The following is a 26791-nucleotide window of genomic DNA, read 5'->3' as shown; positions in this document are numbered from 1 at the left end:
TGTAGATCTTAGATTTGCAACTAGTTTGCTGCAAAGTGCTTTACCAGGGAATGCGAATGAGACTCGTATAAATGGTAATGCAACGATTGATGAAAATGAGAATGCACGTTAGTTTTGAATGAAGAAGGAAATTGTTTTCGAAGCAGCATTCCCACAAGAAATTCTGGGGAGGTGTTCATTATCATCGTATTAAGTATGGCGGCAACATATATGATAGAAATTCAAAAGTCGTCTTCAATATTTTATTAACAAGAAGCAATATCTTGTGTAAAGCGAAGAAGTATGTGTCAATAATTGGTACTGAAAAATAAAAAAATATTTACTAAGTTAATGTGACTTTTGAATTCATAATCCACCCCACTTTGTATCCTTTACGCATTACGATCTCCTCAACGGCGTCCATGTTGGAAAATTGTTCACTCACACGTGACGTCACAACGTACTCAAAAGCGTTCCACTTAAGGTTTCGCCCACAACGCCTCTAAGCTAGTGGAACGACAAAACCGCGGTCGCGGTCGTGATCGTTACGGGCGTTAAGTGGAACGTACCCAACGTATTGTCACGTCATATTCGATTGAAATCTTATAAAATACACTTTTATAGCTATTTCTATTTATATACCAAGTACATAAACTGAGTCTTTATGGACGAGCCGTTTATTAAGCCGAGCGAGCTTGCGGGCGAGGCACAAATAAACAAGGCGAATCCCCATAAAAGGTTTTAAGGTCTCGTCATAGTTTGTCGAGCAATCTTTGTGATCAAATCACATTAGATAAGTTTAAGAACAAATTAACGTAGTAGTCGTTATAGTGGTTTTTATCTCGTTACGTAACACACTTCAAGTACATTAAATGCAAATGGCTCACTTGCGAAGAAAAAGCAAAAACACCTTCTCTATATCGGAGAAAAGATGAATCCGTCCGGAATCTCCCAATTAAATGAAATCAATTCCCAAAGATGAATAAAATATGGATGGCGGCAATTAAAATTCCATGCGTTTTCAACAACGCCTCAGCTGTTTTTCAAACTAAATACACTCTGTTACAGCTCTCACAAACGAAAGAAAAAGACAAAGGTCGACAACCGATAACCAAGGAGCGGCAAATTGCGTGGTTAAAATTACAACGATAGATTGAGTTTGAGCATTGTAATGAAGAAAACAGTGTGCGAGAATTGCACGTTTTTGAAAGATGAAGAGGGCCGTGTTTTCATGTTCGTCTTTTTCGGATGGCTTATGAGGTCCGAACGCCAGTTCGAGTAGGGTCATGGCTTCGACCAGGTGGAAATGGTCTTTTTCACCCCTTGCCACGATGTCGCGGCGTCCATTTCAAACAACACTGCGAGTTTTTTCGTTTGTGTCCTTACATTGCTTGTTACGTGGTAATCGGATCGATAAATGCTTGGGCGTCCTTCGTACGGTGGAAGCTGGTGGTAAATTTTGCCGGTGGTGGTCTTCTGGTCGGTGAGAGTTCGAAGGAGTATTTCCATTGTGACTTGGTGGGTTTTCTTCGGGCATCCTTGATCTTGCTCTTGTTATTGACGGAGCCTTGAAAAACACAGTCCCCCGTTATGGGCCACTGTTGCTGGATACGGGTACATAAATATTACACTGGTGGGCAAACTAACTTTATTTATTTACACACACGAATATCAAACTATATGACCGCGTACGGAGGCGTGAAGGTGTTATGTGGGTGGCGTGTGCACTTACTGTAGATACAAACTTTGTGTTTTACTATTACTAACATTAAAACACCACAACTTGCTATCCTACTAGTATTTAAAGTGTAAATAGGAATATTATGTGGTTATCGCATTACTTCCATTCCATTTTAAGCTTGTATTTCAGGGCACAGTACCAGTTAAGAGACATGATATGTATCCCGTTGAACGAAAAAAATCGCATCCCTATTTTCCACCTTCCCTCTGGCATGCCCGGAGGAAACTTAGAACTGTCAGGCACCCAATCCCTTAATGTATGTTTAACCTACATCGATGGTTACAAGACTTGTGGGCGTGTCTAATTGAATCTTACCCCTTTAATGACAGGCCATTCGATGCGAGGTGTCGTACAGGATTGCATCATGCGATCTATATCAAAGTACTTGAAGCGAATTGCATCTTTGAGTGTCAAGTTGAATTGAAGGATGTCCAGGCGATAACGATTACTCAGCCATTTGTAACCCGTTATCAAAACCTAAAAATTACTTAGTATAGCACGTAGGGTAAGTCAGTTCTTACGAGATCTCCTTCAGTTGCATCAAATTTCAACGTTGCCGTCAAAATAAACGTACGCGTTGTTCGGTTATACTTGTAGTTAGTGCAGGAAACGTTCAAAATGGTGGGATCGTAATATTCGACTTCCATACGTTCTGGAAAAACATCGTACGCATTTTGCTTAAAAAAAGTCCAGTTAGTGGTGATTTTAAAGGCAGTTACCCTTACAAACGCGTTCACTTGCGCGAGTAGTGCGAGTAGCAGCAGCATTTTTTTTTAATGATTCAATCACTGTAGGTACATCATTGTACATTTGTATAGGTAATTCATTTTTGATTCGAATTTAATTGCTGCGACAGACGCTATCTGTAACAGATTAACCATTTTCAAGTCTGGTCATCTGTTTATGATGTCATTCAATAAAATTATCTAACAGTTTGGAAATCCTTTAAGACAGGTCTAATAAAATATTACTGATCACTAATCTATTAGATAAAGTCATGGAGTTCCTAAAAATATGGAGTGTAATAATTAAATCCTCCCCACCACCATATATGAGTCTCTGGAGACAATGTCAAACTTCGGTAGAGACATATCGCTATGGGGTCCATTAGTGTACAAGACTTAGACCATATAGTACGTGGACTGCTATTCGCCCTATGCTTTCAATACAAAATGGATGGTCACGGGTAGAGGGCACTGTAGTCGTGGGTATGTGAATCTCAGGGTAAACTAAAGTCGTGTAAACACCACTAGGATCGCTTAAAGAACAGCTTTATAGTAACCGCGTAGTACGGGAAGCTTTAAATACTCTTTATTATTTGCTATACGTCCACAAATAAGAATAAGTTTGCTTTTTTTGGGATATCTAGGCGATTCATTAATTGAAGTTTGTTAATTTATAGGTTGACAGTCTCAAATCGTGTCTCATCGGACAACTTCGGACAGACTCGTTTACTCTGAAACTCACATACCCAGGCGATGTCCTTGACCATATTTTAGTTACAATTAGCAGTCCATGTACTATATGGTCTAAGGTACAAGATCATCGTAAAAATTTGAAATTGTAATAGAATAGTTATTTGTGTACCAAGGCCGTAAAGTGACCTTTTTTGGCCGAAGCTGCTGTTTGTGGCCGAGGCGGTAGCCGAGGCCGCAATTCAGATGAGGCCTAACAAATCACTTTTGGCCAAGGTGCACACAACATTTTTTAGGCGATCATCAAAAAAGAATTCAAAAATTTTCTCATAAACATTTTTTTTCTGAAAATCATAGTTATCTTAGACAATTAAAAACAAAGCATTTCCTGTCATATGTAATTATAATTAGCATCTTTGCGTGTGTTTTGTGCATATCAAAATGGATGATAGCGACAGTTCATATACCCCAAATGAAATTTTGGAAGCTGCAAGCGTTACGCTTGCGACCCTAAGTCATATATGATATAAAAGCAGGCGTTTGAGAGTAAAAGTACAATCGCAACTTCCTCGGTTGCACAAGATTTTAATAATGTCAAATGCAATAGGTCCTTCGTAACTGTGGCTTCCAAGACGTTATAGTTAACGTACAATTATTAGAAACCTGATTACCTACTTTGATGGTAGGTATAAGTAGCTACTTGTGTTCTCGGTTAATTTATTGCTGGTGATTCTTCGTATAATAATGTAAGCAATAACATCTTCCTCATGTTTTGGTTCTACACTTCAAAAAGGTCTGCAAGCAGCAAAGATTGAAACGTCAAACTATAATTTTAAATGTGAACATTGTGATTACGCAAAATAGTGTGAAACATTCCTACAAGTCCGAAAATGAAAAAAAACGCACGTGGATGGACCAATCCTTGATGTGGGCAGACCAGATAGACGCTTTCTATCAAACAGATTACTGGTTCTCACACATCAGTTTCAAATAAATCAGAAGCGCGGATCCCATATAACAGTTTGTGACCATGTGCCAACTGGCCGCCGCTAGGAGCAGTTCGATCGTTTGAAAGTCCGTGGGCGATCGAAAGTGGAGCGTTACATTGACATTAGATGGCAGCATTACAAACCATTTATTTTGACCATTCGAATATTTTCCTTTTTAATCGTCAGATGTCAGGAACTCCGGATGTTTTTTGTGTTATCATTGGAATGGTTTTATAAATAGGATTGGAATGTTCTAAAAATAGATCCCTTAAGAAGCATTGCGTAAATTTGTAATGTAAATAATAATACATTTAGACGAACGAAGCTTGCAGTCCTTGTCCTTGAAGGAATGCAATTTCATACATTCTATTCACAGGCAGTAAAATAGGCAGGTTCCACATTTTTACTGAAAGCGGGAGATTTTGTTATTAAAAAACGATCAAAAAAAATTTTAAGGCAAAATATTGTCCGTTGCAAGCAGGCAGCTACATCATTTCCACATTCACATTTGATAACTAAATTTCGCGAATCAGCTTTTTTTATAACCATGCAGCATTGTGCACAAATAAATCGGTCCCAGTTTACGTGAATTCGTATACCTACTAGAGCTGAGCGATAAATGAAATTGTTATCGATTTATCGATAAGTCTGTTCAGTCTGATAATTATCGATTAATCATTAATTGATAACTATCGATAATTATCGATAACTTTAATCACTTATCGTTAACTTTCGATAATAATCGACAATTATCGATAAATCGTAAGGCTAATTTTCGATAATGATCGATAACGTTTGATAATTATCGATAACTTTTTATAATTATCGATAACTTTTGAAAATAATTAATAATGATTGTTAGCTGCTGATAATAATCGATTATTATTGCCACGAAAATTGTCTATCTCTGATATTTATCGATTAATAAATAAGTAGCGGAAATTATCAAGAGAAAACTATCGATACTTTTTCATAAATCTCATCGATATATATTCTCAATCGATATATTACATCATCCATGCGTACACTCGCTAACATTTTTGTTTTTTTGGTATTGATATTGCGAGAGATAATTTAAATAAAACAGGATCTTTTGATGCTCAAGTTGTCTGAAATCAAAGGTGATCAAGTGGACGATAATCCTCAAAAATGAGTACAGCAGTAGGTTGTGAATTGTGATCATATGGCAACTCAACAATGCTCTTACATCGCTTTTGTTGGAAGTAAACTGGTATCCTAAACATTGAAAAGTGTATGTCGTTAAAAATTCTCTCGATAATTATCTATCTTAATAGTTTATAGTTGTGAGATTAATCGATAGATTATCGGTAATTATAGGTTTATCGACCAATCCTTTAACATTTTCGATAAATTACACCGGTCTACAGCATTTTTGCGCATGGGACATATATACCTTATTTTTATTGCTTCTATAGCCACAAATAAGAATTAGAACAAAAAATGGTTATGTATTTGTTTTTGTGTGAAAAAAATGCAAAAAACCAAAAAATAAAAATACCTATAGAATCCTACTTACATAGGCATGATTTATTAAATGGTAACGTTTCTACATTTATAATTTGTTTATCTTAGAGTCTAAATGTTTAAAAATGGAACAGTTTTGCTGTTTTTGTCATGTTCAACTGAATCTGATCTTCCATCATGCTTCCAACTTCCTGGCCTTGGGAAGGTGCCTAAGTTCCATTGTCTCGAGAAAGTGTTGTCCTTATTCCGAATAAGCTCCCATATTATCCTTAAATTGATCTAAATGAGAATGTAACCTGTGCATCTTTATTCTTTAGAGACATTCTATACCCCATGATACAAAACCAAATCCTGTCAGCTCGTCATAATTTTCAGCTCTATGGTTTCCCAGGAAACACTGAACGGGAAACCATGGACTATTGCCTTAAAACTGTTCCAGGATTTTTTTTCCTCTTTGCTAAGTAACCGCGGAAAAATATCACCCTCCATTTTTCTTTTTTTTAAGGGAAAACAAAGATTCCAGCTTTAATTTTCGTCCCTGAAAGCTTTCAATCAAATCGCTGTAACTTTTGTAAAAGCAAATATTTTCGATGTCTTAATCGCACTTTTTATTTATTTTTGCTTATTATAGTCAGAATATATATTGTGTAAATCCCATGGGCAAAAAATTCTTTTTTTGTTGACCGGTCGACCATTTTTTTTTAATTTATCGATTGACTATCTATTAATCGATAATTATCGATAAGTTATCGATTAACCATTGAGAACAAATTTCAAACGTCAGAATTTAAAAGAAAAGAGGTTAACGACCTTTTTATTTTGTATCAAAATTGCCAGGTGTGACGTGTGATCCTAGATCAGGGGTCGGCAACCTGCGGCTCTTTTGATACCTATAAAGTTGCGGCTCTCCGTATTTATCTAAAGAAATTAGTTCATTTGTTCGAAATTCGCCTTTTTAATTAATCTTATTTTGTATCAAAAGTATACTTGCAGCAAATAATTTTTGACACTTGTTTACTTTCTGGTATTCTTTTGTTTTTTTTATTATAGCCAGCCTACTCCGATGTATAAACACGTAATTAATTAATGAGTAGGTACTTTTGTGAAAAATATTGAATAACCTAAACACTGCGGAGTTTAAGCACAGGGCACCCCTTATAAACATTTAAGAGAAGACAAAAGCGAATAGCGAAATAAAATAGTGGTAGTTCCATTTGAAAAAGAATAGTTATAGCACTTTGAACAAACGGCATTGAAACAACCAAATATTCAGGATGTTCTATTTAAAAAGATCAGTTATTAATTGACATCGTAAAAATGGAACACCCTGTACATTCAAAAATAATTTCTGTAGATCCGCAACCACCAATATTTTTACCAGGTATCTATCAGCTATGTAGGAAAAACCGACGGACTGTTGCAGGACCCTGTATATAGCCAAAAACTATAATATTGAATCAAAAATTATTTGTGGCTCTTTAAGAATTGGGAAATTTTGTAAATTGTAATTTTTAGCTCTTCCGTTTCAATAGGTTGCCGACCCCTGTCCTAGGTAGTTTAACCGGTGGCAACGGTTTAACCGACACACACAAAAATTAAGAATAGATAGGTAGGTACATTTAATTTCTGTTACAGTGATCAAGGATGCCTGCGTATTTTTGCTTTCCTGTTCAAATGTAATTCAATCTTCCTTAAGGAATGTTAAGTAAGGTCACGATTCATGAAAGGAAGAATGTTTATCTTACGTCATTCAACATCCTGTGTGCCACATAAATGCCTTATAAGTACGTTTCTTGGGTATCTAGAATTCTGTATACAACAATTACAAATCGAGATAGTGGGTTCATTACAGATTCCTGTATAATAATTAACAAAGGTAAAAAACTGACATTATTATTCATCTTTCTCGATGGTAGAGACATCTACGTCTTGTAATTTAAACTATTGAAAACAGTCACATATCCTGCCATTTAACCTGCGCTTCTGATAGTTATAAATTCAATGGTATTGAATTCAATTGACAGTTTTATCCTTAACAAAATTGTATATTTCCTTCCTCAAAAAGGCTGAACTCCCAACTAAAGAAAACTGGATGTAGGTATTACCTGCATTTGACAGTAGTAGAACCCTGACACTTTTGCCGCCATCTTGGATTTTATTCGCGGGGTCAATCAAGGTCAATTAAATTGATTCGCGGGTTCGCCCCCGTGGGCGGGGGTGTTTTCGGGGGAAATTTGCTTAATTTCTTGGAATTTGGGTTTAATTAATAAAAATTTTGTAGGATTTTGGTCTTTATTGGCATTTGATTTGATTGATGACGTCATCAATTAAATTGATTAGTGTGGATTAATTTAATTTGTGGTTTGATTGATCTAATTAATTTAATTCGCGTGTTGATTTCCCGGAATTTCTGTTTAATTAATTTGATTCGCGGTTTGATTAATTTGATTCGCGGCTTAATCAATTTAATTAGCGGTTTTGATTTCTCGGAATTTCCTCTAATTCATTTGATTCGCGGCTTATTTAATTTAATCCGCGGTCCGATTAATTTAATTCGCGGTTTGATTGATCTAATTAATTTATCGATTAATTTAAATTGATCGTATAATCAAGAATAATTACACATATGTGTATTTACACACAGGTAACTCTAATTGAAAACAAAATGGCGGAAAAATAAAATGGCCGCCAAAGGCGGGAAATTTGAAATTTTTTCTATCTTTCTCTCTTACTCACTGCGTCTATCTCTCTCTCTTACTCATTGCGTCCCTCTTTTACCTATTCTGAAATAGAAGTTAGAAAATGAACAAGTTTTAATTATGTTTATTATGGTGCAACAATTAACAAAAAAAACATTACAATCAAAAATTAAGTGCAAATTACAATTTAAAATATACAATACAAACCCGTTTCCACACCACCCTGGAGGTAGAGTTGAGGCGCGTTTTTTTTAACGTGGTGTTCCCCTGTAGGCCTAATCCACGGAACGTATTTACAAACTTAAAAAACTAAATATTTACACTAATTATTTACAAAACTAATCTAATATTTACAAAGTACCCAAAAAATTACGTTTTATACCCGTATGGCAGTGTGTCATACCCCTGCTCTAAACGACGCCGCTTCGTGTACTCGACGCGGTACCTTTTCTTCTCCGGTCTGGAGATGACATCAAAGGCACACGTGCGAGCTATGCGACGGTCCGTTTCCACATAGGTCTCTGGGGCATTGTTCAATACACTGTCTTTAATAGAGTCAAAGTTCACCACGGCACTGTTTTTATAGTTTAGGGAGATGCCCTTAACTTTACATACGACACTATACTTGTTCGCACTGGGGGAAAACACTTTAAACGCATAGTTTTTGGGACCGCCACTTACGAATTCCACAATACGGCTCTCTGGACCATAGCACTCAATTTCATCCGTCATGTCGCCTAAGAAGTTTCCGCAAGGTGGCGACCATTCTCCCGGCTTCTCAGTGAAGATGACCGAGTCTGTATCGAAATACAAGACCCGATCACCCAGCTGCTCGAGGTAGCTGTACAGCTTAAGGCGGGCATGGGCGGTTGTATAAGCTGCCAACACCACATTGGTGGTCTTCAGGGGCTCGACTGCTTCCTCCGGGAGAGTCCAGTTGACGATTAGGGTCTCGTCGTTCACGGGAATGATCGAGTTGAGTTCCACGGCCGGGTCAGTGAGCATTTGGAAGAACTTCTCAGCTTCCGAGACAATGGCAGTCTTTGAGAGATTGTCCCGCTGACCAAACTTTCCCCAAAAAGAATTGAGGAACAATTTGGCGATATAGCGAAGACCTGCGTTCACTTGAATCTTGGTCCGGTCAAGTTGAACCCCTTCGTGTTCGAGGTACTCTGCCAGGTAGCGCATACACGCCTCATCGTCAACACACCAGGCTGGCCATCCACTACACTCCTGCTTGGTCTTCAGAAAATTGTCGACGTAGCCGCTGAATAAACCGCCGCTTTTTGCGGCACGGTCGTATTGGGTGGTCTCATACTCCCACACTTCTTGAAGGTCGGCAATAACGTATCCCAATGAAATGGCCTTCCGTAGCTCGTCGGCCACGTATGTCCCACCGAATTGCCGCTCCTCTTCAGGGTGCTCACATTCCCCTTGCTGCATTGTTTCGCAACATGTACGACACAGGGGAAACATCAGTTTGCCGTGGCACCTGTACGGAAGCACGGGATGGTAAAGATCTTGGGGCGGAAGAATTGTGCACTTAACCATGCCTTCTACAGTGTTTAGGTTGACGGTCCGTAGTTCTTCAGGCGTTATAAGTACACGGGGATGGCCCAGAGGGTACTTTCCATACTTGTTCACGTAGGGGTAGAGGGAGCACACGTCCAAGTATCTTATTTCGCCCCCCTTTTCGGCCTTGTGGTACAGCTTGACGGCATTTGTTCGGCCGCCAAAAAAACCATCACGAGGATTTAGGGGCTCATGCCTTAAAACATTATTTCCATTTAGCCGGTTAGCGACCTCAGGATTATTAGTGAGATATGATTTGAAGTTGCACTCCCACATTTCAATCAAATTGTATCCCGCAGAGTTTATTCGGCTGGAAATAGCTTCGGTCTTCTCACGCCGTGTGCTCATTGTGTCAGTTCTGTTGCCCTTTAGTGGCGTCGTCTGGTCCGGGAAGCATGTCTCACAGCCGTGAAAATAGCAGCCGTGGAACTGGTACACGGTGTTGGTGCTAGACGAATAACCGTCGACCAAAATTCCTTCAGGTAAACGCACCTCTCGAGTGTTCCCGGCATGTTGAAGGTCGGGGACCTCGGTGGATTGCAGATGAAGAAGCCATTTGATGGCGACTCCACTTTGGTTGTCAGCCATCCTGTACCCGCCATGTGGGATGAGCCCAATCGTATCCTCTTGAAGGAAGTTTCGGCGAAACACCAGGCTGCACGCAGAGGCAATAGTGCAGCACTCACGGAATGGGTCCACCTTATTCTCTTCCACAAACTTGCTCCAAAACTCCACGCACGCCTGGCGCAAGATATTGACGTCTTGGACACAGTACTGCACAATTTGCGATTGGAAATCGAAAACTGCTCCGCGCGACACTTCGGTGTTGTACCATTTTAAGAAATCCTCGCGATTTTTAGCAGACATTTCTTCGGCACCGTAGAAATGTGGAGCGGGTAAAGGTCCGATGTAATTAGCATTTTCCAAAGTATTAAAAAAGTGTGGAAAGTAGCCTTTACAACCAGGGAAACTGAACGTTTTCGGCAGCGCACTTAACGGGACGGGCATAAAGTTCAAACTGTCGATAAATCGCACGTTATTATTACACGTCAATGATGTAATTTTTGTGCCCGTGGCGATGATGTCAGGATTCCATGCTGAAGGAGTTTTCATCATTTCCTTCAAAATGAAGATGCTATCATACCCTTTGCTGTTGTGAGCAATAGCCACGACGTCACGACTTTTCCTGGCTAACGAGGACACGAGACTTAAAAGTTCATTAACGGGGTCTTGTTTAAATATGTGTTGTCGAGGACCACATTTATCACAAGGGATATTAATGTTTGTATTGGTTGTGATGCATGACTTACACAGTTGTTGCGCGACACATAAGTTGGGCACATGGACGTAAGTGTCAACACGATTTTCAAACTGCTCGTCCTGACGGCACTCAAAGTCATAGAAAACAAACACAAAGTCTTTGCTTAATTTCTTTTGGTCTGGGGTATTCTTTGCCATGTAGCACAGATGACGTATTGGCCGATCAGCTTGGCATGTGACACATTTCTTGAAACCGCACTTGTGAGCCTTCTTCGACTTCCATACCGTAGCTAAACACGTCCGACATCGACGTACTTGCAAGCATAAATTCTGGTCTTTATGATAGCGATAGCACTCCTGTCCCCGGAAATCGCGATTACACTCCGCGCACTTAATGTTCACAACATCCTTGTTGCACGGGGGATTGTTGTGACAACAGGGACAAATGTACTTACAGTTTTTGTGAGCCTTACGTTCACTCATGCGTACACGACACGACTCACAAAAGTAGCCACAACTAAACGCGGACGTTAGGCTTGTAATCACATTGTAATGTTCATTCTCCATGAGGAGGTTTAGCACTTGACGCTGAGGGGATCGTAGACCTTCAAAATACACCGTTTTGCCCATCCGATGATTGTAGACAACGATCGTATAGTCCGTGAGGTGGTCTTGAAACTGGCGTATGTGTTCAATGGTCCCTCCGTTACTCAAATCTACGCCTGCCGCAGCACACAATTCAACAGCTTTTTCTGCCTGAAGAGCATGGCCAACTTTCAGGTAGGGCAGATCTATAGAGTTGGTACGGAAAGCTATGGCGGTGACCAGCGCACGAGCGAGGCACAGAGTATCATTGTTGTTAATGAGAATGATACCGTGTTTTCGCTGCGAGAACTCCTCAAAAGTAACACCCGTCATGCGTTGCCGCCCCTTGCCATTAGGGAGGGTAATTAGACTCACGTCAACCCGTAGTGCATCGCTGGAGAAGAACGCCTTATTACTTTGCATAACCTTGTCCATGGTCTTCAGCATGACGTTAGCATTCAGTTGGTCGATACGGCGGAATGAAAATCCAAGAGGGTTGTCAGGAAACTCGCTATTTGTCAGCATTAATCCAATGCGATCACTCACACTACGCCTCTTAGTTATATAATTAATAAGCGCAGTCAGTGATTTCTGTAACAGAAATACACAGAATGAAGTTTAGTTTAATAAAAATAGATTTGTATGCATACCTTAAGCCATTCTAGAGGTGCTTCATTGGGCTCCGCATCATCAAACTTGATAGTTAACTGTTGGGCTGTCAAGTTGAATTTCTTTATTACCCGCTCTCCCTCTGACAACACTAAGAAACGTCGAGGTACTCCACGGCCAACTTGGGGTGATAATTGGTGTAGACCCGAAGTAGAGGGTTCGGAGTTCAGCTGCAAAGAAGTTAATTAAATTCCTTGTTTAGAATAATTAAAGCAAAACTTACATTATTTACACAGGGCACTATAGGTGCGGTTGGTTGTAGTCTCGATGTTGATGGTTGAGGGTTAAGAATCTGTAAAGACGTTATCATTTAGAACTTGCGCACTTGAAAATTATTATTATTATTCAACTTACATTATTTACACACGGAGCAGCATGCTTTCGCTTAGGCTTTGCGCCGGAAGTTGAAGGTTGCGGTGGATGCTGTAAGGAAATGTACAATTAACATATGAAGCAACTTTTAAAATTAAAGTAAACTTACTTTCACACAGAGATCGAGGGGTTGCGATTGGGGTTTGTAGTCGCCAGGGGCAGATGGCAACGGTGGATGCTGTAATGAAATTTACAATTAAAGTATCAACAAGTTTCCAAAAAAAAATAAAATGAACTTACTTTTACAGTGAGATCAAGGGGCTGAGATTGCTCTCCTTGAAGCTGACGGCTAGTGGACGGCGAAACTTCATTCTGTACAAATAAACAACATTTAGAAAACGAAACTTTAAAAATTAAATAAACTTACTTTCACACAGAGGTCGAGGGGCTGCGACTGCGGATTGTTTGCTATAGCAGCAACGTGATGGGAATTCTACAAAGAAATTTATATTTAGAAATTTATAAGTGTACAAATATTAAAAACTTACCACATTTTGTTGAAGCAGGCGCGTTTGAATGGTACCCACTACATCACGAAGACGCCTGAAGTGCACAATGTCTTCTTCTTCAGGAATCACTTAACCGGAAGTTATCATATTGTGTAGCTGCTCACACACCTTAACCATGGCATCCTCGGAAAGGCCATTGCACAAGTTTAAATACACACACAAAGCACAAACACAAAGATCACGTAAAACTCGAGAAAATACGCACGTACAAATGTAAGAACGCAAGTAATTCCGAGTCCCCGAAAATAAGATCTTTATATCAGAGCAGGTAAAATAGAATCCGATCCCTTCCGAACATTACCGAACGCTCTATTGTTCTCCTAAAACCGGTTTTCCGCTTGATTAAACACGATCTATTGTTTAAAATGCATGACTCATAACTCGCTAAACCTGTTTTCCGCGTGAATAGCCACATCTTTTGTGCTTGTGGCCGTCTTTATGGCGCCACGTCAATAATTTCTTTTGTTTCTACTTCCGGTTACATGGAAAGGCACTTAGTTCACGCTGGGCGGATAAGTGCTTTCTTTTTGTTCAGGACACCTGCACAAGTATGACTCATAACTCGCTAAACCTGTTTGCCGCATGAATAACCACATCTTTTGTATTTGTGGTCGTCTTGATGGCACCACGTCAATCATTTTCTTTTATTCTCGTTATGACTCATCGTCACCTGCACAACTATGACTCAGTTTTTTAATTTAATTCGCGATTATAGTGACGTATTAGATTTACAGTTACGCGGTGTTTATAAAGCTGATGAGGGTTGCAACTCGTTCTCATTTGTGTTCAGTTCAGTGTTCAACGTGATATTGTGTCAGTGTACTAGTTCAAAGTTACAAGTAAGTTCAATCGCCTCTGTTTTTTTATATAATTGATTATTAAATAGTCGCAATTGTTTTCTAATTGGTAATTAAATTGTTGCAATTGTTTTCTAATTTTACATTTCGTTAGAGATTATGTTTTCGTACAGCAAACCTTATTCTCGTCCATCAACAAACCCCAGAGATCCTCGTACTGCTGAAAAGTTGTCGACGACACTCAATTACTACAAGCCTATTGCATCATCGCCAGAATTCTGCTACACAGAGGATGATCACCGAGCATTCGACAGGGAAGTTATGAAGGAATACAACATCTCATCTTACAATAATCCAGTGCCCAGACACGAAGATTTTTGTTTATCAACACAAGACCGTAAGCGCATACATAACAAGTTTATGGATAAAGAACGACAGCAATTACTCAGTGAGTCGACATTAAATCTAAATAATAGTGGATCCAAAATCCTGAAAGTGGGTCTAGACGTATTTGAAGATTGCCCCTGTGTCAAGATACAAGGCAAGGATCGGAGCATATATTTTTCAAAGAGTGCCTTCGAGAGTTTTTTAAGCGAATTAGAAGACATCGTCGGAGCAGTAAAGCGCGAGGAAGAAGATGAAACTTTCGATCTAGAAGATTTTCATGTACGGTGCTGCAGAAAATATAAAGCTGCGCGTATCATTTCGAAGAAAGAAATCCACTGTGAACTGTACTTGGGACTCGTCACCCTGGAAAAAGTGATCGCTATGGCAGACTACTTACGTCAGAAGCTTAATTATTTGGGTAATTATTTGGAAGGTAATGATTGTCCTTTCAAAAACTTTGTAGAAAAAGTTGTGGACATTCTGGATAGACGTCAGCAAAAAGATGTGAGTTATAACGATTTGCTAACAAATTTAACTACTGAACCTTTAGTTATACATGAGTTAGTCCATAAGTATCCGTATTTTGTGATTGATAAGATAGAGGATTATATGCAAACTTTTGATGATAGGTTCTTGTACAAATAAATGTAAATAAATATAAATGTAAGTTCTACATTCTTTTAATCAGTTTGGTGTTATACTTCGAGACATTACAATGGAAAATAAATTTCTTCATCCATTTTCCGCTCTTGTAAGTGGCCCAAGCGGGTCGGGAAAGAGTTATTTTATTGTAAACTTTCTAAAAAATATAACAAACATCTGCTCTGTACTGTTTGAAAAAATAGTTTGGCATTACGGGGAATGGCAGTCATTGTACGAAGATCTAAAAGGTGTTGAATTCCATCAAGGCTTACCCGATATGTCCAGTTTCGATGGCTTAAAACCTGTACTGATAATTATTGATGATTTAATGCGTGAATCAAATGGAGCTATTGTTGACATTTTTTACAAAAGGATGTCATCATCGTAACCTCAGTGTTTTCTTTCTAACCCAAAACATATTTCATCAAGGAAAAGGACAGAGAGATATATCTTTAAATGCACACTACATTATTTTATTCAAAAATCCCCGAGATCGGGCACAAATAAAGCATTTAACGCGGCAAATTTGCCCTGAAAACTCCAAATTTTTAGAAGAAGCGTATAATGATGCAACGTCTAAACCCCACGGATATCTGTTATTCGATTTAAAACAAAGTACACCGGATGTTTTCCGCTATAGAACATCGATATTCGAAGAAGATGGCGCCTGTGTGGTATATATACCGAAAAAGGGTATTAAAGGTTTGAATCTTGATCAATTGGTGCATTCATAATGACATCAAAGCTGACGAAACATTCCGAGTTGCTGCGTGCTCTCTCAAATTTGGGATCAAAGGAGCGGTTGGCGTTGATAAAATGTTTGGACGATAATCAAATTGCTTGCATATGTGAGTGTATTTACAACACTTTAAAAGGACAAGTCGATTTGACCGCTGATCAGAAGCGAAGTCTCGCTCGTCATAAAACCATCTTACGGCGTATGGTAACGCCCCGTGAAAAGATAAAAAAGAAGAAACAGATACTAATTCAAAACGGAGGTGCATTCTTGCCATTTGTGCTAGGGCCGTTACTTGGCGGCTTACTCGGAAGTCTTTTTCAATAATCATGGAACACGCAAAGAAAATGTTACTCGTACCGCAGGAATTTATGCAGCGAATTAAAGCAAATGAAACTAGGAAAGACGATGTTTTATCGCAAATTGATGACGAAATGTCACAAGTATTAAATTCTAAGTTGTCTTCATATGAAAAGTGGCAACAGTATTCTCAAGTTTTACAGAAATATTTACATTTTTCGGAACAAATGCGAAAACCTGTAAGCATAGCAATTGAATCGAAGCCTACAGGAATATCAGAAGATGAAATAATAGCCTCAATTCCACAAACTTTTAAGAAAAAAGCCGAAAGTTTTCTACGAATACTCAACGCTTCGGGTGATATTTTATGGGACAATAGAGGAATTGTCACAATAAAAGGCGAAGTAATCCCGTCATCGAATATTATTGACTTAATACACGACACAGTAAGACCGCGCCAATCAACGAATCCAGAGGGCGGTTTGAAGTTTGCAGAATTCGTCAAAGAAATTAATGTTCCTCAAGAATTTATTGGTAGAAGACAAAGTGTTGTAAAATCCGAAGACATTATTTCGAAACGACCAAAAATTACCGTGAATCCCGATCAAGACGTTGCTGCGAAACGAACGAGAAGTGCACTTAAGCAACCGGATACGAGGAAGCGTTCCAAAAGTTCTGGTGGGCTACAGCGAGGTGGATGGAACACCGAAAACCCAAAAATTTCTAAACGATTGCATATTCCCGGATGGAAAACCTTTAAACTTTAAGTAGATGGAAAGCATATATTATGATCCTTCACATCCTGCCGGATTCGGTGGAGTTTCCTCCTTGTCTTCAGCGTTAAAAAATAGATATTCAACTGAGGATGTAAAAGCATGGTTACAAAAACAAGAAGCATATACTGTGCACAAGCCCGTTAAAAGAAAATTTCAACGCAACAAATACATAGTTAACAACATGTTTGAATTATGGCAAGCCGATCTTTGTGATATGAGAAGCCTAGCGAAAAACAACAGAGGCTATAATTACATATTAACGGTCATTGACGTATTCAGTAAGAAAGCATGGGCAAGACCTCTCAAGCAAAAAACCGCAAATTCTATAATTGAGGCGTTTTCGTCCATTTTTGAAGAATGTGACAATACACCTGAAAATATACAAACTGATAAAGGAAAAGAGTTTGTGGCAGCAAGCGTACAACAATTTTTTAAAAAATACAATATAAATTATTATGTAACCCATAATCCCGACGTAAAAGCTTGCATAATCGAACGGCTGAATCGCACATTAAAGACGAAAATGCACCGCTACTTTACATATAAGAACACATTCAAATACGTGGACGTTCTACAAGATTTGGTGTCTGCATATAACAAATCCTATCATTCTTCGATCAAGATGGCGCCTGATGATGTGAACGAAGAAAACATTTTGAAAGTTTGGCAGAACCTCTACGCGAAGGGTTTTGGTAAAGAAACTCGACCTATATATAAAGTGGGGCAACACGTGAGAATCACCAGAACCAAATATCATTTTGAAAAGGGATATGAGAGTAACTTTAGTCAAGAGGTGTTTAAAATTATTAAAGTTATAAAGAGACGTCCGCCTGTGTACAGAATAGTGGATTTAAGCGGTGAAGATATAGAAGGGACTTTTTATGAGGAAGAACTGCAGCTGTTACGATAGACGAAGATACAGTATTTAAAATTGACGAGATTTTGGAAGAAAAAGGAAGAGGAAAAAACAAAAAATATTTAGTGAAGTGGCGAGGTTATAGTGACAAATTCAATTCTTGGATTTCTGCGGCAGAACTCAAAAACATATAAAAATGGAAGAAGAATTCTACATTACCTGTTAAGCAATAGTTCGCTCGATTATTTTCCCAACAATACAACTTCACACTTTGTTACACAGTTGCCAAAGCGTATAAGATTAAGTGGTAATTGGGCCGTCGGGATAGCCGAAATACAATATCCTTGTGCGTTTGCGTCAATCAGTGAAACTGACAATTTAATTTACTACAGAGAAGCGCCAATAAAAGATTTGCCGTTAAATAAAGTTTTAGAAAGTGCAGCGACATTTTTCCGTAATAATCTCGGAACCTCTATGTATAAAAACGGCGGTTGGTACGTGATCAAACTTGATGCTGGTAATTATGAAAACATTGAAGATATTCTTAAAGAAATAAACAATCACGAAAATTTAGGAAAGTTAATCACAATCAAATATTACAAGATCACAAAACGTGTGGCGATCGCCTTTAGGACACCTCTCTCCGTGCTGGGATTTTCCCAAAGGTTAGCTTTACAGCTTGGGTATCGTCCAGAACAGAATGTAGTACGCGATTCCATACCCCCGCATCCTGCAAGTATTTGGTCAGGCGTGCCCTCACAGATGTTCATTTATTGTGATATTGTGGAGCCGCAAATCGTAGGAGATGTGTTATCACCACTAATGAGAATAGTTAACATTACCGCCGAAAATTACATTTATGGAAGTCATAAAGATGTAGTGTTTTCACCGTCACACTATATGCCAGTGATGACGAAAGAGTTTGAAAATATCGAAATACATATAAGGACGGATACAGGCGCTCCTATGCCATTCGAGTTTGGAACATTGAGTTTAAAGCTTCATTTTAAGAAATGGACTGCCCATATCAACAATACTACGTAAATCAAGCGGGCTCGGGTATCGGTACGATTTATAGAGGTTCGCCGTACCAAAGAGGTCATGGAATAGGAAGCTGGCTGGGCGGAGTGTTTCGTTCCATATTACCTTTGTTTAAATCGGGAATGCGAGCTGTGGGAAAAGAAGCTTTAAGAACTGGTGCAAATGTACTAGGTGACATAATTGAGGAGAAACCAATTAAAGCAGCGTTTCAAGAACGAGTTCAGGAAGCAGGAAGAAACCTTAAACGAAAAGCCGATGACAAAATTGATACATTAATGCACGGATCTGGTTATAAAAGACCACACATGATCGATTACGGTCAGTTCAAAATTGCTACGGAGAAGAAAACTACACGTCCGAAAAAAGCTCCTAAACGCAAAGTTGTCAAACCAACATTCAGTGACATTTTCTCAAAGAATGGCATTCCTTCACGCACAGTCATGTGAATGCATCAAATCTGAGTTGGATCTGTTTGCACTTCCTGCAACACAAACCAGTATCGAAGGTGGGGAATGGGTGTTTTACAAACCTTTATCCTCATTATCAGATGACGCACCGATTGAATTCGTAGTCCCCGGAAATGGAAATGATTACCTCGATCTAAGTCACACAATGCTTTACGTTACGGCGAAAATTGTACAACAAGATGACACGCCATTGGGTGCTGACGATGTGGTAGCTCCTGTCAACAATTGGCTGCATACAATGTATAGTCAGGTGGAAGTATGTTTGAATCAAAAATTAGTGTCACCACCAAGCAACACTTATGCGTATCGTGCATACATTGAAACTCTATTGAATTATGGCTCTGAAGCCAAGACAACTCATCTGGGGTGTTCCTTATGGCATAATGATACTCCAAAGCAAATGGATACATTAACAGCTGATAACAAAGGTTTCGCTATTCGTCAAAATGCTACAAAGCTCGGTAAAATGGTGGAAATGGTAGGTCACGTGCACGCGGACTTGTTTAATCAAGAAAAGTTCCTCATGAATGGAGTTGAAATGAAAGTAAAATTTGTTCGAACAAGAGACACCTTTAGTTTAATGGCTGCTGCTGGTTCAACGTACAAAGTGAAAGTTGTGGATGCCAGTTTACTGGTTAGAAGAATGAAGATTAATCCTGTAGTTCTTCTTGCGCACACAAAAGCATTAGAAACCACTGCAGCCAAATACCCTATTACTAGATCGGATGTGAAGGTGCTAACGATTCCCGCAGGTGTGCAACGCAAATCATTGGATAATGTCTTCCTTGGACAACTACCAAAACGCTGCATAATTGGTTTTGTGTCCAATAAAGCGTTTAACGGAGAATACGCTTCCAATCCCTTCAACTTTCATCATTACAAGATTAATTATATGTCTCTGTACATTGATGGGCAGCAAATTCCATCAAAACCGTTACAACCAGATTTCACTCAAGAAGGATTATACGTAAGGGCCTACCACACTTTATTTTCTGGAACTGGAATACATTTTTTGAACGAAGGAAATAACGTATCACGTTTAGACTATCCGCACGGATACTGCCTAATGACTTTCGATTTAACGCCGGATTTATCCGCAAACGCCACAACTCATTGGAACTTGGTAAAGAACGGTTCTCTTCGTATCGAAGTTGGTTTCCAAGACGCGCTGACTGAGATGGTGAATTGTCTCGTGTACGCAGAATTTGACAACGTTATTGAAATTGATAAACATCGAAATGTCATCGCAGACTTTAACATTTAAAAAAGTTTCTTTTGACGAGTCCCGGAATACAGTGCGTTACATAATTGCATGGCCACATGCTCATCATCAAGCTAGAAAAGGACCTTGGATGCAGTACGCCAGGGATACCGTACGTTTCCAAAGACGCATTCATCAACTTGATTACATCATTTCCCCTGTGTTGGAAAAAAAGCTACTGCGCAGCGCATGACAGAAGGGATAAAATTATAATACTTTATTACGGATCCTCAGTTTATTAGAAAATGTTTCATGTGATGGATGCCTACGTTGATTTTCAAGGATTCCGCGGAAGCTTAAAGGAATTCATTCCGAAAGAAATATCTATCGTTTCGTCGTAGGGACCTAGTTGCACAACTCTACTGATGAAACCACCCGTCAATTATACTGTAACCTCATCGATGAAAAAAGAAATCAAATTCTTAGAAGACTGTTATCATGGCTTGAAATGGAATTCCGGGTACATTACGTTCGAGAACTTTGAAGAAGAACTACGCACGTTACTTCAGCCCTTCAATAGAATATACGTAAAGGGAGTGGAGAAACAATACCTACTGAATTTCCTTGACAAGTTTGTAATTAATTTAGAAGACGTGGGTTGCCCTTCGCTAAAGAAGTTAAAGAAAAGTCATAGCGGTGTAAGGTGCCTCAATCATGCGGAGAACACGCTTATGTGCGCTCAAGAAAATGCCTTAATATTACACGAGTGGGCGCAAATTGATTCAACAAATGAATACCCTAGAACTTCAACGAGCGTTGAATCTGATTCAGAAGAAGGCTGCGCGTGCTGTTTTCGCATCAGATGAACTTATACGAGCAAGTGTACGTCGGCCATTTGCTGCAATTGTCAATACAGATGTTTCAACACGCACAGGGCAACACTGGAACGGAATTTACATAGATGAAGATGGAAATGGAGAATATTTCGATTCATTCGGACGACCACCTACCGGATTACATTTAAAATTTTTGAAAAAACACGCCCGGAAATTCACCTTTAATTCGCGAGTGCTGCAGCATCCTTTATCAACTTATTGTGGACAATATTGTTTAATGTATTTAGTTTTTAAGTTTAATAATTTATCACTTAAGGAATTTGTAGATATGTTTAATAATGATTTAGAATGTAACGATGATATAATTGATTTATTGTATAATATGACTTTTTATAAGGTGAATCTAATTGATTAATAAAGATCCGTATATGTATTTGGGCCTTTTATTTAAAGAAAAAACGTAAGAAAAGGATGGGTTTCAGGTAAACACTACTATTCGTTGTAAAACGATCCCTTGTTCTCTTTAACAAAAGGTTTGCAGTGGACATAATTATGCTAATTTTTTCTATCGAAACGGGTCCGGTGGAAGCGTACTACATTCATAGATGAAGCTAATCCTGGCGCCTACCCTAATACCTGTATTGTGCCCCCGAATACTTTGCTTATTTTCCATTACTTTGCAGTATTCAAAATTGTACGAATTAAGAAAAAGTAAACAAACTGTACAATACAGGGCCGTTAATGTACATGACACTAATTTGCATTTCCCGAAATTATGTCTGGCTTCAGCCCTTATAAGCCACGAAAAATAAAAATTTGCCGCTTATTTTCGTACGTTCGCCACTCGGTCCGTTCGATTTTCGTGATCTACGCGTTTTTAAAACTTTGTGTTTGTGCTTTTTTTTTTTTTTGTGTGTGTGTAAGGAATTTGTGTAATGGAAGCTGAACAAGAAGTGCGAAATCACCTCACAGCCCTCAGAGAACTAGCTGTTGGCGTTGAGCGTGTAACGGCAGACGAAATTTTGTTAAATTTGACGGCGATGCAGTGTGAAGCAATTCCCGTTCAGAGGTACAGTGTACCGACATTGCAAGATCTAACAATAAGAAGAATCATCAATGCCGAAGTACCACGAGAAACCTTACCAGTCGTGCTTGCTAACAGGATTAGGTCGCTACAGGAAGAGCAAGTAAGGTTTAGGCATGATGTCCGGGAGCTTAGACGAGCGGTAGCATACCTGAATGCTGACAGGATTGTCCTGCACAATAGCATCATCATGCGGATCGACGCCATACAAACATTAATCGAATGGTTTACTGACAGTCCACTAGATCCCGATGATGACTTTCCTGGATTAGCAGCTCATGCCCTAGATATGCTTCAATATTTTATTAATGCCAGTAATCAGCTGTTAAGCGGTTACGAGAATATTCAACGGCTCAGCGATGAACTTAGAAGGTGGTACGACAGTATTTTTTAAAGAGCAGGGGTATGACACCTTCCCGTACGGGCATAAGGCATAATTTATTGTTAAATAGTGTGTAAATATTAGCTTTGTACATATTTAGTTTTATTTATTTGTTTCTGTGATGTAATAAATATAATTAAAACTTGTTTTGCTCATTTCTAGCTTCTATTTTCAGCATACTACAGTGAGAACGATATACGCAATGAGTTAGAGAGAGAGAGAGAGAGAGAGCGATAGTGCACAAACCCAAAATATTTTTAAAGTCCTAATTTTTTTAAATTTCCCGCCTTCGGTGGCCATTTTGTTTTTCCGCCATTTTGTTTTCAATTAGAGTAATTAAAATGTAATTACACATGTGTGTGTGTATGTGTAATTATACATGTGTAATTGTTTATTACATATGTGTAATTACCACATATGTGCAATTATTTGTACAGCAAATTAATCGATCAGCGAATCAAATTAATTAGAGGAAATTCCCAGAAATCAAACCGCTAATCAAATTAATTAAACCGCGAATCAAATTAATCAAACCGAAATTCTAAGAAATCAACCGCTAATCAAATTAATTAAACCGCCAATTTAATTAATTGATAACGTTATCAATCAAATCATATGCCAATAAAGACCAAAATCGCACAAAATTTTAATTAATTAATCAAATCAAACTCCAAATTTCCCCCCTCCACCCTCGAAAACACCCCTCGTCCACGTGGGCGAACCCGCGAATCAATTTAATTGACCTTGATTGACCCCGCGAATAAAATCCAAGATGGCCGACAAGTGACGCGGTTCTACTTATGTGTATCTTTCTTTAGGTTTCGGCTGATATGTGATACAATTTTCCATCGACGATTGTCACATTCATCTATAATTAGCCCTCTTATTTAAAGAAGTGTGCACATTTTTGGTTATCAACGAAGAGGGTTACCTTTGATTTTCTTTTATGGTTTTAATTGTAGGGTTCAAATGAACTGTAACTACCAGTTTAAAGGAGACGCTCGCACAACCCGCGAACCGATAAACTTGCAGCTACCTGCCTCATTAGCGTACAGCTGCGTCGCTTCCATTCCGAAACCTGGTCGACGCCATTTTCCCTGAATGCAACCTCGCCGAGTACCACAGAATATTATAAACCATAACTAGGGCTACCAACCGAATTTTAGTTGTTTTAGTTATATGGAACGTACAATATTATACAAGGTGTAGATACTTGATTGGCACTAAATAAATCAAAGTTGTGTGTGTTTATAAATTTTATTTAGAGACTCTGGAGCACGACTGCAGCTACCCGAGTTCCCACCAAGAACCCTTACAATCTTTACCAAAAGCTTCTTCAGCTTCCTGTAACAATTACCGCAATCCGATTCTTTTGTGTATGTTTTATTGGAAAGGCGGATTTTGGCCGTGCTGATCTAAAACTTTTGCTGTTATGATTATGCTTGGGGTTAAGATCATGATCACAATAGTGAGTATACAATTTGATTGATGTGATACAAGACTCTTGTGACCCTTCACGTACGCCAGGAATTAACTTTATTTTAAAGAGGAAGGTCCAAATCGCAGAAGGTCAAGATGTTTGATTCAAAATAGAATTTATTTTACTAGTAACAATCAATAAAATATAGGAGCAATTATTATTTCTGAATTGAGTTAACACTAAAGTTCAATATTTATTTAGGCATTTCCAGTTAATACAGGTAGCGGTAGCACTGTTGGTGCCTACCATCCATTTAATCTCTATAAGGCATCCCAAGTGGTAATTTTGTTTTGAATATTACAATTTGAAAAATTAGCTCCTCTCCTAATAAATTATACACATTGAAATATTTGTTTAGAGCTCGCTCTATTTTAGGACTCGGCACTAATGTTTAATAATTCACCGCATTAATGTCGCTTGACAGCTAGCTTATACGGTTTGTAAATCTAACATCATATACTAGTAAAGTATACACAGGTAACTTTAGAGTAGTTAATTAAATCTACCTATGCATGTATGGGGTTTAATTTTAACATCAAACTCTGTTGGCTGACTTAGACAAACTTTTGTGACTGTTTAGATACCCACATCAGTTTAATTGTATTATTTTGTACGGGAGCCAAAACAAAATGTAACCGAATTCAAACTTTCGACCTTCAAAATATCTCCTACAAGCGATACCCGTTATTGATCGCAATTAGTATTTCATTGTCTTCTTCCTGCGTTGTAAATGTTGTATGATAAATGGAGATATCCTTTCATTAAGTCGAGGACTATTCATCCCCCACTAAGTTCAATACATTCGAGCATTTTTTATGAAACCTCTTGCTCGACACTTATAATTCACAGCGCGTGGTTAATTGAGCTAATACTCCATTCGCTATTCATTTATAATCTGACTCAATTAATTGCAGTGCATCGCAAAAGAAGTTGCATACAACTGCATTTTTTTACGATTCATGGAATACTGCCTTTGATCTTCGTATATTAGGTTTGCACAAAACTGTTTAGGACCTAGATCAGGAGCGAGTTAAATCAAGTACTTTGTGAACTTCATAAGTATACGTATAGATTAATTTCATTATTGCAAATTGTTAGTAATCGTTGTTTCATAAGAATTACTTGTTTTTAAAAACTGACCCATTTGCCATTCAGAACACGGTACTTCTTTAATACGATAACCCCAATGCTCGTAACGTACAAAAGCTACAATGTGAGAAATCATACCTAATTCCAATTAATTCGAACTTACGTACCCCATTAAGAAATGGGTTTTAGATTCCGATATAGATAAAACAAAGACAAGTAAATTAATTAACACATATGGCCTAACCTAAAAAGAAACGTGTTAACAAAGAGGAATTGTATGAAAATAACTTTACCTCAAGAGGATTACAGTACTTCCCCATTCGCGTAAAGACGGGACGGTTAGATAATTGGTTTAAACAATTTTAGCGTGATGACTCTGGAAACTTTCAATTCAAACAGACATTCTGCGTAAAGGTAGACCTGTCATTACCACGACACAAGCAAAAGTGAAAGTCATGTCTAGAGAGAGGAAGTTGTGGCATTTGCAATTTGTGTCTGGTTCCTTGTAAAGATTTTCTAATAACAGACTTTCATCAGACTCAATAAAAAGAAGGCATTAACCAAATTTTATTTTGCAATTTTTGCAATTTTCCATGTTCCTTAATTTAGTGCAATTTTTCGCGAATTCAACTTTAGTCAGATTATATTAATGAATGAATAATGATCCTCACTTAAATATGTTTAGCTGGTTATGAATTGCGTCGGCTGAACGTAAAACACGTACGAGATAGCACAAAAATAATCTCAGTAACTTGAAACCTAAGCAGGGAACATATTACAATAATTGCATTTTATATAGACTGCCAGTGCGAGTGAATACCTTATAAAAAGTGTAGGTGGTATTGTTAATCCTATATTTCTGTTAAAATGCCGAATGTTGCTTCATCAATTTCCCAAAAATTGCAAGAGTGGATTGGTCCTTATAATAAAAACGCGGAAGTATTTACTTCAGATGGCAAAATTATATTTTGCAATGTCTGCTCTAAATCCGTAGGGACAGGAAAAAAATATTTTATAGACGCCCATGTTAAAACTGGTAAGTTTTAAACTGTATTTATTTCTCGTTCGTTGCTGATCTAGTGACATTTTATAGAAAGCCACATACGCGCATTGAGTAAAAATGTGAAAAGCAAACAAACTTTGCTGACCATACCTGCCTTGACTTCCAGTGATAAAAAAAATGAATTTTACGAGGATTTATGTGGTGCACTTTTGGGGTCCAGTATACCTTTTTACAAAGTAAATGCGGAACCTTTTAAACAATTTCTGGAAAAGTACACAAGTCGTCACGTTCCAGATGAAAGTACTTTAAGGAAAACATACCTTCCAACAGTATTCCGGAAGAAAATGGAAAATATTAAAACTTCCGTTGGGAATAGCTATGTTTACTTAATTGTAGACGAAACAACAGATTCCAGAGGCTAGTAGAATTTTCACAATAT

General features: G+C 38.3%; 3 protein-coding genes and 1 long non-coding RNA gene across 4 annotated transcripts; 1 reads left to right on the top strand and 3 right to left on the bottom strand.

The window, feature by feature from the left end:
* Positions 1–1600: 1600 nt before the first annotated feature.
* LOC116177226 lies at positions 1601–2579 on the bottom strand. Its single transcript, XM_031496137.1, has 4 exons — positions 2446–2579; positions 2242–2397; positions 2036–2197; positions 1601–1987 (listed from the first exon to the last, which is right to left on the bottom strand). Exons 1-4 carry the CDS (start codon positions 2485–2487, stop codon positions 1817–1819), a joined length of 531 nt encoding a protein of 176 aa, XP_031351997.1. The 5' UTR covers positions 2488–2579; the 3' UTR covers positions 1601–1816.
* Positions 2580–8578: 5999 nt separating this feature from the next.
* On the bottom strand, positions 8579–12551 carry LOC116177503. Its single transcript, XM_031496489.1, has 2 exons — positions 12376–12551; positions 8579–12316 (listed from the first exon to the last, which is right to left on the bottom strand). The coding sequence occupies exon 2, from the start codon at positions 12248–12250 to the stop codon at positions 8678–8680; it is 3573 nt and encodes a 1190-aa protein (XP_031352349.1). The 5' UTR covers positions 12251–12316; positions 12376–12551; the 3' UTR covers positions 8579–8677.
* A 72-nt stretch (positions 12552–12623) lies between these two features.
* On the bottom strand, positions 12624–13269 carry LOC116177424. Its single transcript, XR_004146670.1, has 5 exons — positions 13134–13269; positions 13007–13078; positions 12876–12944; positions 12749–12817; positions 12624–12686 (listed from the first exon to the last, which is right to left on the bottom strand). It is a non-coding gene; the product is annotated as an uncharacterized LOC116177424 (long non-coding RNA).
* Positions 13270–19422: 6153 nt separating this feature from the next.
* LOC116176251 (uncharacterized protein F54H12.2-like) lies at positions 19423–20541 on the top strand. The gene has a single exon (XM_031494735.1). The coding sequence runs from the start codon at positions 19423–19425 to the stop codon at positions 20539–20541; it is 1119 nt and encodes a 372-aa protein (XP_031350595.1).
* The last annotated feature ends 6250 nt before the right edge of the window (positions 20542–26791 follow it).

Source organism: Photinus pyralis, unplaced genomic scaffold, assembly GCF_008802855.1.
Source record: "Photinus pyralis isolate 1611_PpyrPB1 unplaced genomic scaffold, Ppyr1.3 Ppyr1.4_LG7, whole genome shotgun sequence".
NCBI classification, from domain to species: Eukaryota; Metazoa; Arthropoda; class Insecta; order Coleoptera; family Lampyridae; genus Photinus; species Photinus pyralis.
The sequence above is the reverse complement of the archived record's forward strand: the minus strand, read 5'-3'. Positions and strand labels throughout refer to the sequence as shown.

Coding starts and splice junctions, on each gene's coding strand:
- LOC116177226 (XM_031496137.1), bottom strand. CDS start 2,487: ATGCTGCTGCTACTCGCACTACTCGCGCAAGTGAACGCGTTT. Junction 2,398..2,445: donor TCGCGCAAGTGAACGCGTTT/GTAAGGGTAACT, acceptor ACTTTTTTTAAG/CAAAATGCGTACGATGTTTT. Junction 1,988..2,035: donor AATGGCCTGTCATTAAAGGG/GTAAGATTCAAT, acceptor CCATCGATGTAG/GTTAAACATACATTAAGGGA.
- LOC116177503 (XM_031496489.1), bottom strand. CDS start 12,250: ATGCTGACAAATAGCGAGTTTCCTGACAACCCTCTTGGATTTTCATTC.
- LOC116176251 (XM_031494735.1), top strand. CDS start 19,423: ATGCTTTACGTTACGGCGAAAATTGTACAACAAGATGACACGCCATTG.